At 67.4% G+C, this 11,952-nt stretch overlaps 1 protein-coding gene across 1 annotated transcript; it reads right to left on the bottom strand.

Moving 5' to 3' along the window:
* Window positions 1–448: 448 nt before the first annotated feature.
* MMP17 (matrix metallopeptidase 17) lies at window positions 449–10,486 on the bottom strand. The gene is made up of 9 exons (XM_070399606.1): window positions 10,364–10,486; window positions 9,634–9,757; window positions 8,674–8,957; window positions 7,951–8,127; window positions 6,954–7,059; window positions 6,508–6,590; window positions 6,271–6,423; window positions 3,789–4,046; window positions 449–3,421 (listed from the first exon to the last, which is right to left on the bottom strand). The coding sequence occupies exons 1-9, from the start codon at window positions 10,401–10,403 to the stop codon at window positions 3,090–3,092; spliced, it is 1,557 nt and encodes a 518-aa protein (XP_070255707.1). The 5' UTR covers window positions 10,404–10,486; the 3' UTR covers window positions 449–3,089.
* Window positions 10,487–11,952: the final 1,466 nt, after the last annotated feature.

Raw genomic sequence — 11,952 nt, 5'->3', positions numbered from 1 at the left:
GTGGGCAGTTACGTCCTGGGCCGGTATCTTCAACCTTTACCTTCACTGAGCCTGTCTGTCTTTTTGCATCTCTGATAACCAGCCCTTGAAATGTCTGGGTAACCTGTGACTTCCCTGTATCTGGAGCCCCTGGGGCACAACCAGGTGTGCTGGGCCCCAGGACAGAGACCACAGATTCCTTCATCATCATGTTAATTGTTCCTGCCCCCACCTAAGTAATGTGTCCATCATTTCACTTTTTATCCAATCCCAGGTGTTCCCCTGCTTTGCTTATCCCTCCTCCTTAATCTATCACCAATGGATTTCATGTAACCCACCTACGTCCCTCCTTTGATTGGATGTATAAATACAGATGTAACCCCGCCATTCTCTGGAGCATTATCTCAATCCGTTGAGGTTCTGCTTCCCGGCCTTTGTCGGCAGTTTGGCTCCAATAAACTCACAAAAGTTCTTTACAGGTTTCAATGTTTTTTTTTACGTTAACAACTGGAATCGAACCCAGGACTCTTCAGTTCACAGACCAATGCTCTATCCACTGAGCTGCACTGGCCAGGGCTGGGCTGAAGAGATTTAATGTCCTGGGGCCGCATGGAGCTAACATCCCGGGATCCTAGCCCGGCGCTCGGGCCGCTCACCCACGTCTGGGACGGTCCCGGCTCCCTTCACCGCGTCCTGGTCGGCGGCCACGCGAAGGGCCACGTTCAGGAGGGAGCCCGGCCGGAAGCCCGGCCACAGGGACGTGGTCCTCCCAGGAACCAGCTGCCGGCGCCGACCTCGGGCCCCCAGCCTCCGGGACGGGGTCCGTCCGTCTGAACCCCGAGTCTGCAGTGCTTGTTAGGGTCCCTGCAGGGAGACCAGGGCATCAGGTTCCCCGCCTGTAAACGCGTGCGGCCCCTGCGGGCGTCCCGGTGACACGCTCTGTAAATGTGACCCCACACCCACGGGGACACGTGTGTTTGCTCACAGGCCGAGGTCAGCCAGCACCCAGGCCCGGCGTGTGTCCGTGGCCTCCCCGGTGACCTCACCTGGAGTCCTCGCCCTCCCTGTGGCGAGCGTCCCCTGAGGTCCTTCCGGGGGGCTCTCTGGGTCTGTCCCCAGGGCTGCAGGGCCCCCCAAGAGCCACAGCCAGGGATACAACAGACTCTGGCTGAAGCCCGGCCGGCGTGGCTCAGTGGTTGAGTGTTGACCTATGAACCAGGAGCTCCCGGTTCGATTCCGGTTGGGGCACAGGCCTGGGTTGCGGGTTTGATCCCCAGTGGGGGGCGTGCAGGAGGCAGCCGGTCCATGACTCTCTCTCTCTCCCCCTTCCTCTCTGAAATCAATAAAAATATATTTAAAAAATATATGTACGTGTATGTAAAAAGAGGGGGGTGGGGGGAGCCGAGAATTCCGTGTGCTCGTTCGGGGGCCGGGCGGAAACAGCCGGGTCGTCGATAACTCGTCCCGCCCGACCGAGCACCCACAGGGCGGTCACAGCTCTGGGCCTACTGCGCACGGCGTCACGGGAGACGGAACCGGTGGGAACGTTCTATCGCGTGTTTGGCTTTCACACAGGTGAGGCCACCGTGTCTGCGTGGGGGTCACACCCTCCCCTCGGGGTCACCACCAGGAGAGCCCAGCTTCTCCCAGACCTGGTCCTGAAACCAGTAAAAAAATATTTGAAAAAAAGGAGGACCATTCGAGCCCCTCCCTCAGGCCGGGGGTGAAATTCAGTGATAACTTCCTGGGACCAGGGTGACCTCAATGCCCTTCAGCATCTACCGGCCCTGGGGGCCGGCCCCCCCTCTGGGGGCTGCGGTTCTCGGTTCTCGGTTGGGGGGGTGGGGGGTGGGGGGTGTAGGGCACAGGGCTCCCCGCTCAGCAGGCCCAGCCACACCCACCAGGACCGTCTCGGCCCCGCCCCCTCCTGTGGGGCCACCTCCTCCCTGTTCCTGCTCAGGTGGCCTTCCCTGAGCCCCCAAAGCAGCTGACTTCACGCTGTGTGTGTGGGGGGTCCTGCCGTGAACCAGCCCCCCGCCGCACGGTCCCCCTGAGCCCCCCTGGCAGCCTCTTGCTCCTCAGCGACTAGCCTCTTCCTGACAGAACCCCAATCGCCCCAGGTGTGAGGAGGCCCCTCCCGGCCCAGGAGCCTGGGGAAGGGCTCCCCGCCCTGTGGGCGTGTGGGCGGCAGGCGCGGTTGGCAGCCCCGCCCAGGGGCCTCCCGTTCTGCACGTCCCACACGCAGGGCAAGTCCTCCATCCACGGGCGTCATCACACCTGAGACCCGACGGCCAGAACTGCAGGCAGGAGGCCCGTTTCCTGGCCGGCCTCCACTGGCCCATCTGCGAAATGGGTGTAGTCGCTCCGGACACGGAGTCGTCCAGGAAGTGCTGGGCAGAACGGAGCTGGTGACCCCGAGGGGAGGGTGTGACCCCCCACGTAGACCCTCCTGGAAGCCCTTCCACCTGAGGGCAGGGGTCCGGGCCCAGGCCTCCAGGACAGCTCCCCCCGTCCCCCCCCGCAGACCAGTCTGAAGGGCATCAGGGCGTCGGGCCGGAGCGGCCAGGAAGCAGCGAGGTCATGTCTGTCTGTCGGCGTCACAGGGAGTCCAGTGGGGGCCCCAGCATGGGGGGGCTCATCTGAGCGTTGGGGGCTGCCCTCTGGGACAGGTGGACAGAAGCACCAGGGACGGGGGGAGGGCGGGGGGCAGTGTGGACGCGCTGGGGGTGGTGAAGCTGTGGGCTCTGCTCTCAGGCCGGAGGGAGGCCCGGCCGGCCCATCAGTGGAGCCTCCGCGGCCGGAAGGGCGGCATCTCCCGTCCCCAGTCCCCACCCCTCGGCCGGTCGTGACGGCGTCTCCTGGACGGACTCCTCCCAGCAGGCAGTGGGGCCGGTGGCGGAGACTGCAAAGCAGGGGCCGGAGCTCCTGTGTCCACGAGTCGGTGCTGACGGCCAGGGGGCCGCCCCTCCGTCGGGAGGCTGACCTGGGCTCTGCTCAGGGGTGCAAGGCCGGGTCCCGGGGCTCCTGCTTCGGGTGCTGGAGGCTGGAGCATCATCGCTGCCCCCGTGACCCGGGGCCGTGACCGTCTGTCTGTCCTCCGGCAGCGGCTCTCAGAGCGCCAGGGCCCGGGCCCCTCGCCGCAGGAGGCCCAGCGGGGGCAGCAGCGCGGTGGCCAGCAGGGAGCCCGCGGGCCCGGGCGGGCGGGCGGCCAGCGAGCTGCAGGCGCACACCTGGTAGCCGTCCTCGGAGTGGCTGCGGTCGTGCTGGCCGGGCGGGGCGTGGGCCCCGGCCTCTCCCTCCGCGCCCCCGCCCTCGGGGTCGGCCTGTGGGTCTCTGCAGACCAGCCAGTCCCGGGCCGTGGACTGCGGGTAGCCGGGCGCCACGGCCAGCTCGCTGTCCAGCACCTTCCAGTACTCCCTGCCGCGGAAGAAGTAGGCGGCCCCTGGGGGGAGAGGGAGGCGCTGAGCTCCTGGCTGCCCGGACAGTGGGGCGGGGTTGGGGCCGGGCCGGGGCAGGGGCAGGGGCTGCAAGGCCACAGGGAGGCGGGACGGCCTCGGGATCAGGCCCCTCAGCCCCTGGGCGGCAGCCTCACAGGCCCCAGGACGCGCCAGGGGCTGCGGCCAACAGGGGATGGATGAGACGCCTGGTTTTCTACGGGACACTATGCCGCCAGGTCAGGGAGGGACGAGGGGGCAGGACAGGCACCGGCCGGCACCTCGCAGCGGGTGAGGGGCCCCTGGAGGGTCAGCAGCGCCCCCAGGCCCCCCTTCTCGATCCCCGGCTGCACCCACCCGCGTCCCCGGGCTCACCATCGGACCAGCGCATGGCATCGTCCAGCGTGCTGGGGACGCCCCTCCACGGGGGGCTGGGGGCCGGGTGGCCGGGGTCCATGCTCCGCGTGAGCTCATCGTAGCGCCAGTACAGCTGGTCCTTAAAGAAATAAGTCTTGTCATTGTGGGCCCAGGAGAAGGCAGCGTCGACGCCGCCCGGCGGGAGGCCGAAGTCGGAGACGGGCCGGGGGAATCCTTCCTCCACGTGCGTGTCCTTGAACACCCAGTATCTGTCTCCTGGGGAGAGAAAGGGCCGGGGGGGAGCTCAGCCCACCGAAGGCGGGGCTCCCGCCCTGGCTGCTCCCCCGGCACCCATACCGGGCGACCGCCCCACCCCCCGCAGTGCCCACCAGTGCTCACGAGTGTTTACTGAGCACCTACGACGGGCCCACGCACCTGCCCTGTGCCGGACACCTGCCCCTGCCTCGCACCTGCCCCTGCCTCACACCTGCCCCTGCCTCACACCTGCCCCTGCCTCACACCTGCCCCTGCCTGGCACCTGCCCCTGCCTCACACCTGCCCCTGCCTGGCACCTGCCCCTGCCTCGCACCTGCCCCTGCCTCGCACCTGCCCCTGCCTCACACCTGCCCCTGCCTGGCACCTGCCCCTGCCTGGCACCTGCCCCTGCCTCGCACCTGCCCCTGCCTGGCACCTGCCCCTGCCTCGCACCTGCCCCTGCCTCACACCTGCCCCTGCCTCGCACCTGCCCCTGCCTGGCACCTGTTTGGGCTTCACACCTGCCCCTGCCCGACCCCTGTTTGGGCCCGGCACAGGGTCCTTCCACTTGACAGCAGCCCGAGCGCCAGTTCTGAGGAGGCAGCCACTTTACGGGCTGAGTCCCGGCCCCGAGAGGCCCTCTATCTGCTCTGCCTCCTCGGCTCCCGCGAGGAGGGGGCCTGGGAGAGGCTGAGTGCGGAGACCGGACAGGCTGCTGGTCGGGGTCCAGGCGGGCGGGCGGGTGCACCCGTCGGACGTTGGCACAAGCAGACGCCGAGCCACCCCCAGGGCTGTGCGTCCCGGGTTACACTGCGGAAGGCGGTCCAGGAGGCTCGGGCGCATCCTGGACTCGGATCTACCCAGAAGGCGAGCGGGAACGTGAGGCCGAGGGCCGGGCGGGGGACGGCACGCCCTCCCCTCCGGGGTGGCAGTCACCAAGCCTGCTGTCAGGGGAAGAGCAGCAACACACTTACAAACGCTTTGCTGCCCGGGCTGGTGTGGCTCAGGGGATAGAGCGTGGCCTGTGGACTGAGGGGTCCCAGGTTCGATTCCAGTCAAGGGCACATGCCTGGGTTGCAGGCTCGATCCCCAGTAGGGAGCGTGCAGGAGGCAGCCAATCAATGATGCTCTCTCGTCATTGATGTTTCTCTCTCTCTCTCTCCTTCTCCCTTCTTCTCTGAAATCAATAAAAATATTAAAAAAAAAAAAAAAAAAAAAAAAGAAATGCTTTGCTGGATGGAGCCCTGGGCGAGGTTTCACTGGAGCAGGAGGCAGCCGATCAGTGATTCTCTGTCATCATTGATGTTTCTGTCCTTCTCCCTCTCCCTCTCTCTGAAATCAACAAAAATATATTTAAAAAATTTTTAATCAATTAAGAAAATCTTATAAAAGAAAATCCTTTGCAGAGACTGGAAACGGCTGAAGTGCCTGTGAGCAGGGGAGGAGGTGAAGGAGGAGACGGTTCCGCACAGACACGGGGTCAGGGCTGTGAGGCCGGTGGGGGGGGGCACAGCTCAGGCCCCGGGGGCCACCCTGCCTGACAGTTCAGAGCTGGAGCTGCGGGTGATCGTGGGGAACCCCCAGTTTTCACAGGTTGAGGAAGAATCGAGTCCAGAAGGTGCTACTATGACTGTGGCCAACCCTGGGCCCCGCACACCACATGGAGGCCAGGCTGGGGAGCCTGTCACCCCAAAACACAGCAGCCTCTGCACACACACACACTGCGTGTGACGGAGGACGGGCCACAGCCTCAGGCACCTGCTACAGGCCCATCCTGCCTTCTCCCCAAACTGACAGCGTGCTCCCCAGGAGCAGGTGTGGGGGTGCACCTGTCAGCCCCGACCGACACCAGGGCCTGGCCGGGGTCCCCACGCACTTCCGACCCCTGCGTCCTCGCCCCTCTCCTGGCTCCAGCCTGGTCCCCTCTCCGCACTCGGCTGGACCGTTCCTGCCCCAGGACCTTTGCACGGCTGTTCCCTCTGCCTGGAACACTGTTCCCCCAGGTCGACCTGGAACGAACTTCCTCACCCCTTGTGGCTGCTCTTCCTGGGCCCGTCCTCCCCCCCGCCCCCCACGCTGTACCTGCAGCGCCTCCCAGCGCGGGGCACAGAGCCGGTGCTCAGCAAACACACCGGCAGGCACACACACGCACGGCTGGTCTCCGCTCCGTGCCTGGAGCAAACCGCCGGCTGCCCCCCGTGCCCTGCGAGCTCGGGGTGGGGTGCGGGCAGCCGGGGGCGCCCACCTCTGAAGAAGACGATCTTGTGGTCGATGGTGCGCTCGTACACGGCGTCCACGCCGTCCAGGTGCGGCGGGAGGCCCCGCCAGAAGCGGTGCATCTGCGCCGGCTGCAGCGACACCAGGTGCCCGTCCCGGTTCAGCCGCCAGAAGTACCTGCCTGCGGGGACAGCGGCACAGCTGCGGGGGCCGCCCGGCCCGGGGGCCCCCTCCCGCCCCCGGCGCTGGGCTCCGCGGGGGCTACCTTTGAAGAAGAAGGCCTCGCCGCGGATCTGCGCCACCGCGTCGAAGTGGGCGCTGCACCTGTGAGGCACGTCCTTCCCCGGCCTGCAGGCAGAGAGAGCCGTGGGCGGGCGCCCCCTCCTGCGCCCCCGAGGGAGCCCCACGCCGCGCCTGAGCTCTGGGACCCGCAGCAGGTGCATCAGGAGAGAAAAGCAGCCCGGCCGGCGGGGCTCGGGGATTGAGCATCGACCTATGAACCAGGAGGCCACAGTTCATTGCCCTGACCGGGCTGTGGGCTCGAGCCCCGGCGTGGGGCCTGCAGGAGGCAGCCGGCCAGTGATTCTCATCATCGATGCCTCGCTCAGGGCTCAGTGCACAGAACGGTGCTTTTCTCGGAAGAGCCTGGGGTTCAGGGCGCCCAGTCACTACAGGGGGTGGGGGGTGCTATTGCAGGGGAGACGGACTCACGCGTACGGGGTGCTGGGCCGGTTGTCAGGGGGCTCCGGCAGGAGGGGGGTCTCCTCAGGTTCGGCCGTGTCCGGCTGTGCCGTGGGGGACACAGACTCCCGCACGCCTGCGGAGACAGAGTGGCCGCATGGAACCCAGTGCGCCCGCCCCCCCAAGTCCCAGCCCGCTTCCCGGAACCCCGGGGTGGCCCCAAGGCCGCTGGGCAGACGGGCCTGCGCGTGCCCCGGAGTCAGCACCGGCTACAGCGTGAGCTGGACAGGCCCGCGCACGGGGCGGGGACGCCGTGGCTGCACTGCATTGTGGGTGTGTCCATGTCGGACTGTGCACTTTTAAGGGGTAACTGTGCCCGGCCGGCAGGGCTCAGGGGTTGAGAGTCGACCTAGGACCCAGGAGGTCAGGGTTGGATTCCCGGTCAGGGCACAGGCCGGGTTGCGGGCTCCATCCCCAGTGGGGGGCGTGCAGGGGGCAGCCGGTCCATGGCTCTCTCTCATCATTGATTTTCTATTTCTCTCTCCCTCTCCCTAAATTAAAAAAGAAAGTTTAACGGTAAATTTTACAATAAAATAACGCAGATGCCAGAGGGCAGTGGGTGTGGGGAGGACACCAGGGAGGCGGCCTGGAGGGCGAGCAGGGACTTCACCACGGCTGGGCCTCCTTCCGCTGCACTTCCCCGGCGTCCCCAGCAGAGAGCGCCTTCGGCCGGCTCTGGGCTGGCCTGGCTGTGGCTCCTCCCCAGGTGGTCACCGGGCCTCAGCTTCCCCCCAACTCCACACCCAAGTGCTGTGCCCAGCCCAGCACCATCACGCCAGCTGTCACACCTGAGACCACCGGGGGCCTGGACGCGGAATCCTGCCCGGGCTCTGAAGCTCCGGGGTGAGTATGGGATTGCGTCCGCTTGTTCCACACGCGTGTGCGCCAGGCAGGTGCCAGGGGCTCCCCAGCCTCTGTCCCTGTCCTCGGGGCGCCCGCGCTGGCTCCCGGGGGGGGGGGCACTCACCGTACAGCTGCCAGGCGCGCACCCGGTCCGCGTAGGGGAGCCCGTAGTGCAGCGGGTCGCCCACCGGGCCCTGGTAGTAGGGCTGCATGATGGACTGCGTGGCCGCCACGTGGCTCAGCCCGATGGCGTGGCCAAACTCGTGCACGGCCACCGCGAACAGGTCCATGCCGTGGGCATCTGGGGACACAGGGAAGAGTGAGCCACAGGGGACTGTGAGCCACGGGGATGGTGAGCCACGGGGGACGGCGAGCCACGGACACGGTTGCAGAAATGGGGAGGCGCGTGCCCACGGGCCGGGTGTTGGGGGTTGACTTTCTGAGCCCAGGGTGCAGGGACCGGCGTAGGACTCCTGCGCCCCACGGCCCAGGACCCTCGTTAGGCCTGTGTGTGGAGGAACCCCACGCGGCCTCTCCTCCCCGCTCGCACCCACACCTCCTGGGAGATGAGCCCAGGCGAGGACAAGCTGCTGAGCCAGAGGACACGGAGCCCCAGGCCCGCACACCCGGCCCAGCCCGGCCGCCCAGTGGGGTCCCTGCCCGCGATGGGGGTGAGTCGCCCTGAACTGGAACTGCCCAGCTGTTCCCGTGCCCGGGGTCTGGACGCTTCACAGGGTCGGTGTGGCTTCCTGCACCCTCCGGGGTCCATGGGGGCCCCCGGATGATGTGGGGTCCCCGGGGCTCAGCACCTGAGGACGGGTGATATGGGGTCCCCGGGGCTCAGCACCTGAGGACCGGAAGGTCCAGGCCTCGTCGTCGTCGAAGTGGGTGTCCCCAGCGGTGTGGTGGTCGCCGGGGAGGAAGGCGTGGGCCACGGTGCCGCCGGGGCCGTCGAAGGGGTAGCGGTCGTTGTGGTCGGCCGTGGAGAAGTCGATCTGGATGTCGGCCGCGCTGCCCGCCACCTCGTGGAAGTTCAGGGGCGTGATGTCGCCCCAGACCTTGAGGGCGTAGTGCATGAGCGCACGCACTGTGTCGCGGCCCAGGGGCGAGTCCCGCGGGAACGTGCGGACCCTGGGGCGGGTGGGGTCAGAGCCAGGGGTCAGAGCCAGGGGCCGGGTCACAGGGACAGGCCGCGCCCCCACCAGGCTGCAGTGGGCTCCCAGGGCCGCCCTGTCCCCGGGGTGGGTGTCGGGACCCTCTTTGGAAATGGGGTTTGATGGTAGGGAGAGGCTCCGTGTTTGAGGGTGGACCCATGAACCAGGAAGTACAGTTGGGCACAGGCCCGGGGTGTGGGCTCGATCCCCAGCGCGGGGCGTGCAGGAGGCAGCTGATCCACGATTCTCTCTCACCATGGATGTTTCTCTCTCTCTCTCTCTCTCTCTCTCTCTCTCTCTCCCTTCCTCCCTCTCCCGTCCTCTCTGAAATCAACAAGAATATATTTTAAAAATAAAGGTAGGGATTAAGACGAGACCATCCTGGACGTCACCCGCTAAAGCCATGGAGAACGTCCCCGAGGAGAAAGGACACACACAGAGGATGGGGGCCTCTGAGGACGGGGCAGGGGCGGCAGTGATGGGCGGCGGACCCCCCACTCAGGGTCTGGGAGGAGCCAGCCCTGTGACCCCGGACCTCCGAGTTCTGGCCCCAGAACTGAGGACGAGCCCCCACGGTCTGGAGCCCCGAGGGGCGGGGTGCTCAGCAGGCCCCCAGCACCAAGGCCGGGGCAGGCAGGGGAGCCGTCACCCACCTCCACGAAAGGTTCCTCTTGCTCCACTTGGTAGGGGCCGGGGCCTGGCGCCTCCTCCGAGCCGGGGCCGGGAGGTCGGGCAGGGAGCAGCGCGGGGTCCTCATCCGAGCCCGGGTGGCCGCGTCTGCAGGGGGAGGGGTGCAGGGTCAGGAGCCGGCCCGGCTCAGCCCTGCCCGGGTCCCCACAGCACATCTGGTGGGGACGGGTGACGAACTCGTGGCCAGCTCTGACGGAGGGTCTTTACAAAATTGGAATTGGGCCCGGCCGGCGGGGCTCAGGGGATGAGTATGGACCTGGGAACCAGGAGGTCAGGGTTCGATTCCCAGTCGGGGCACAGGCCTGGGGTGTGGGCTCGATCCCCAGTGTGGGGCGTGCAGGAGGCAGCCGATCCATGATCCTCTCTCATCATGGATGTTTCTCTCTCTCTCCCTCTCCCTTCCTCTCTGAAATAAAAATATTTTTTAAAAAGTGGGGTGCTCACTAACCCACCCCCAGATTTCTGGTTCCTCTTGGAAAGCTGGGCGTTTGGGCCACACCGGCTGGCACCCCACAGGCAGGAGTCAGGCAGAGTGTGGAGCCGGGTCTGCGTGTGGCTGTGCCCGCCCCTGGGGGGAGGTGAGGGTGACAGAGGGGCTCCTGCGTGGGTCCCTAACCCCACCCCCCGGCGGGCGGGGGGCACAGGGAGGAGGGAGTGGGGGACACCAGGCCCCCAGCTCGGGCTCGGACTGACCCAGGACCCCAGTGGCCTCCAGGCCCGCGAAGCGCTGCATGGCGGCCACGGCCTTGCTCAGCTCCTCCTGCGTCTGCAGCTGCCCGGTGTCGGGGTCCGCGGGGGGCAGGTACCCGAACCTGCTCAGCCACTCCTGGGCGGAGAGCGAGGGAGGGGTGGGTGGGGGCCCCGGGTGGGGTGGGGGCTCCCCGCCTCCCAGCCCCATCAACACCAGCCCAGCCCAGCCCTCCTTTACTCCCGAGGCCCCTCTGGCCCCTCCCTCAGCTCCGGCACAGGCAGCGGGAGCTGTGTCCCCACACACTCCTGCCCCTGGGAGTCCACCACCTGCCCCCCTCCCTCCCCAGCAGGTGAAGTGCCCGGGGGGAAGGGGGGACGGACGCCTAAGACAATCACATTTTAAAACAGTCACGAGCCCTGGCTGGGTGCTCAGTGGTTAGAGCATCGGCCCTGGAACGGAAGGGTCGTGGGTTCGATTCCGGTCGAGGGCATGTGCCTAGCTGCAGGCTCAACCCCAGCTGGTCAGGGCCCGTGGGGCAGGCAACCCACCCATGCGTCTCTCTCCGTCTCTCCCCCTCCCTCCCACTCTCTCTAAACATCAATGGGAAAAATATATCGGGTGAGGATGAACCAAAATAAATAAAATGGATTAAAAAGGGCTGTCACAGGAGCCAGGTTCAGGGCCTGCGTGAGGGGGAGGGGGTTGGGGGGGCGGATTGGGGGGGCAGCCGTCTGGACCGAGGTCTGCAGCCCACACGGAGCCGGGCTCTGGTCCTGAGCAGATTGGAGGGGGGTCTGCAAGAACACGGACCCCCCCGCCCCCCCTGAGAAGCTGGGGAGGGACAGTCAGGCCCGCGGAGCAGGGAGGGGGCCGTGGGGACGGGGCGTCAAAAACAACCCCCCACCCTGCGCGCCCCACTCTGCGCCCCCCCATCCTGCGCCCCCACCTTGGGCGCCCCACTCTGCGCCCCCCGACCCTGCGCCCCCTCCTTGCAGCGCATCCCAGTCCGGGGGACGCAGGAAGGTGCCCGTGGCCAGGGTTTCTCTCCTCGCAGTTAACAAACTTGAAACGTCAGAGGAGGCCCCGGGGGAGTAGGGGGTGCGGACCGGGGAGGCGGGAGCCGCCCCCAAGCTCTGTCCCTGCGGGGGCGACGGGGCCCAACCGCCCAGGTCCCGGAGCCAAGGCCGCCCCGCCCCCGACAGGCCCCGCCCCCACCTAGGAGCCCGCCCCGCCCCAGGCAGGCCCCGCCCCCACCTAGGAGCCCGCCCCGCCCCAGGCAGGCCCCGCCCCCGGCACCTAGGAGCCCGCCCCGCCCCCCACCTAGGAGCCCGCCCCGCCCCCAGGCAGGCCCCGCCCCCACCTAGGAGCCCGCAGGGTTGGGTTGGTCGGCGGGTCACGTCTTCTCATGGGGGGGCACCCCCTTCCCGTGCACCCACCCGATCTCCCCGCCCCCATCTCCCTCCCCGGTCGCCAAGGCACCCACACGCCCGTCTCCAGGGCAACAGGCTGCACCGGGGAGGGTGGCAGAACCTTCCAGAAGGCGGAGGGGGCAGGGCCGCGGGCAGGGGGGGAGCGAGGACGCCCAGCCCTT

Source organism: Myotis yumanensis, unplaced genomic scaffold, assembly GCF_028538775.1.
Source record: "Myotis yumanensis isolate MYYU_CA2020_CCGP unplaced genomic scaffold, mMyoYum1.0.hap1 SCAF_19, whole genome shotgun sequence".
Classification (NCBI taxonomy): Eukaryota; Metazoa; Chordata; class Mammalia; order Chiroptera; family Vespertilionidae; genus Myotis; species Myotis yumanensis.
This window is presented reverse-complemented; position numbering and strand designations above follow the sequence as displayed.

Coding starts and splice junctions, on each gene's coding strand:
- MMP17 (XM_070399606.1), bottom strand. CDS start 10,403: ATGCAGCGCTTCGCGGGCCTGGAGGCCACTGGGGTCCTGG. Junction 6,424..6,507: donor CGAGGCCTTCTTCTTCAAAG/GTAGCCCCCGCG, acceptor CTGTCCCCGCAG/GCAGGTACTTCTGGCGGCTG. Junction 3,422..3,788: donor TGCCATGCGCTGGTCCGATG/GTGAGCCCGGGG, acceptor CTCTCCCCCCAG/GGGCCGCCTACTTCTTCCGC.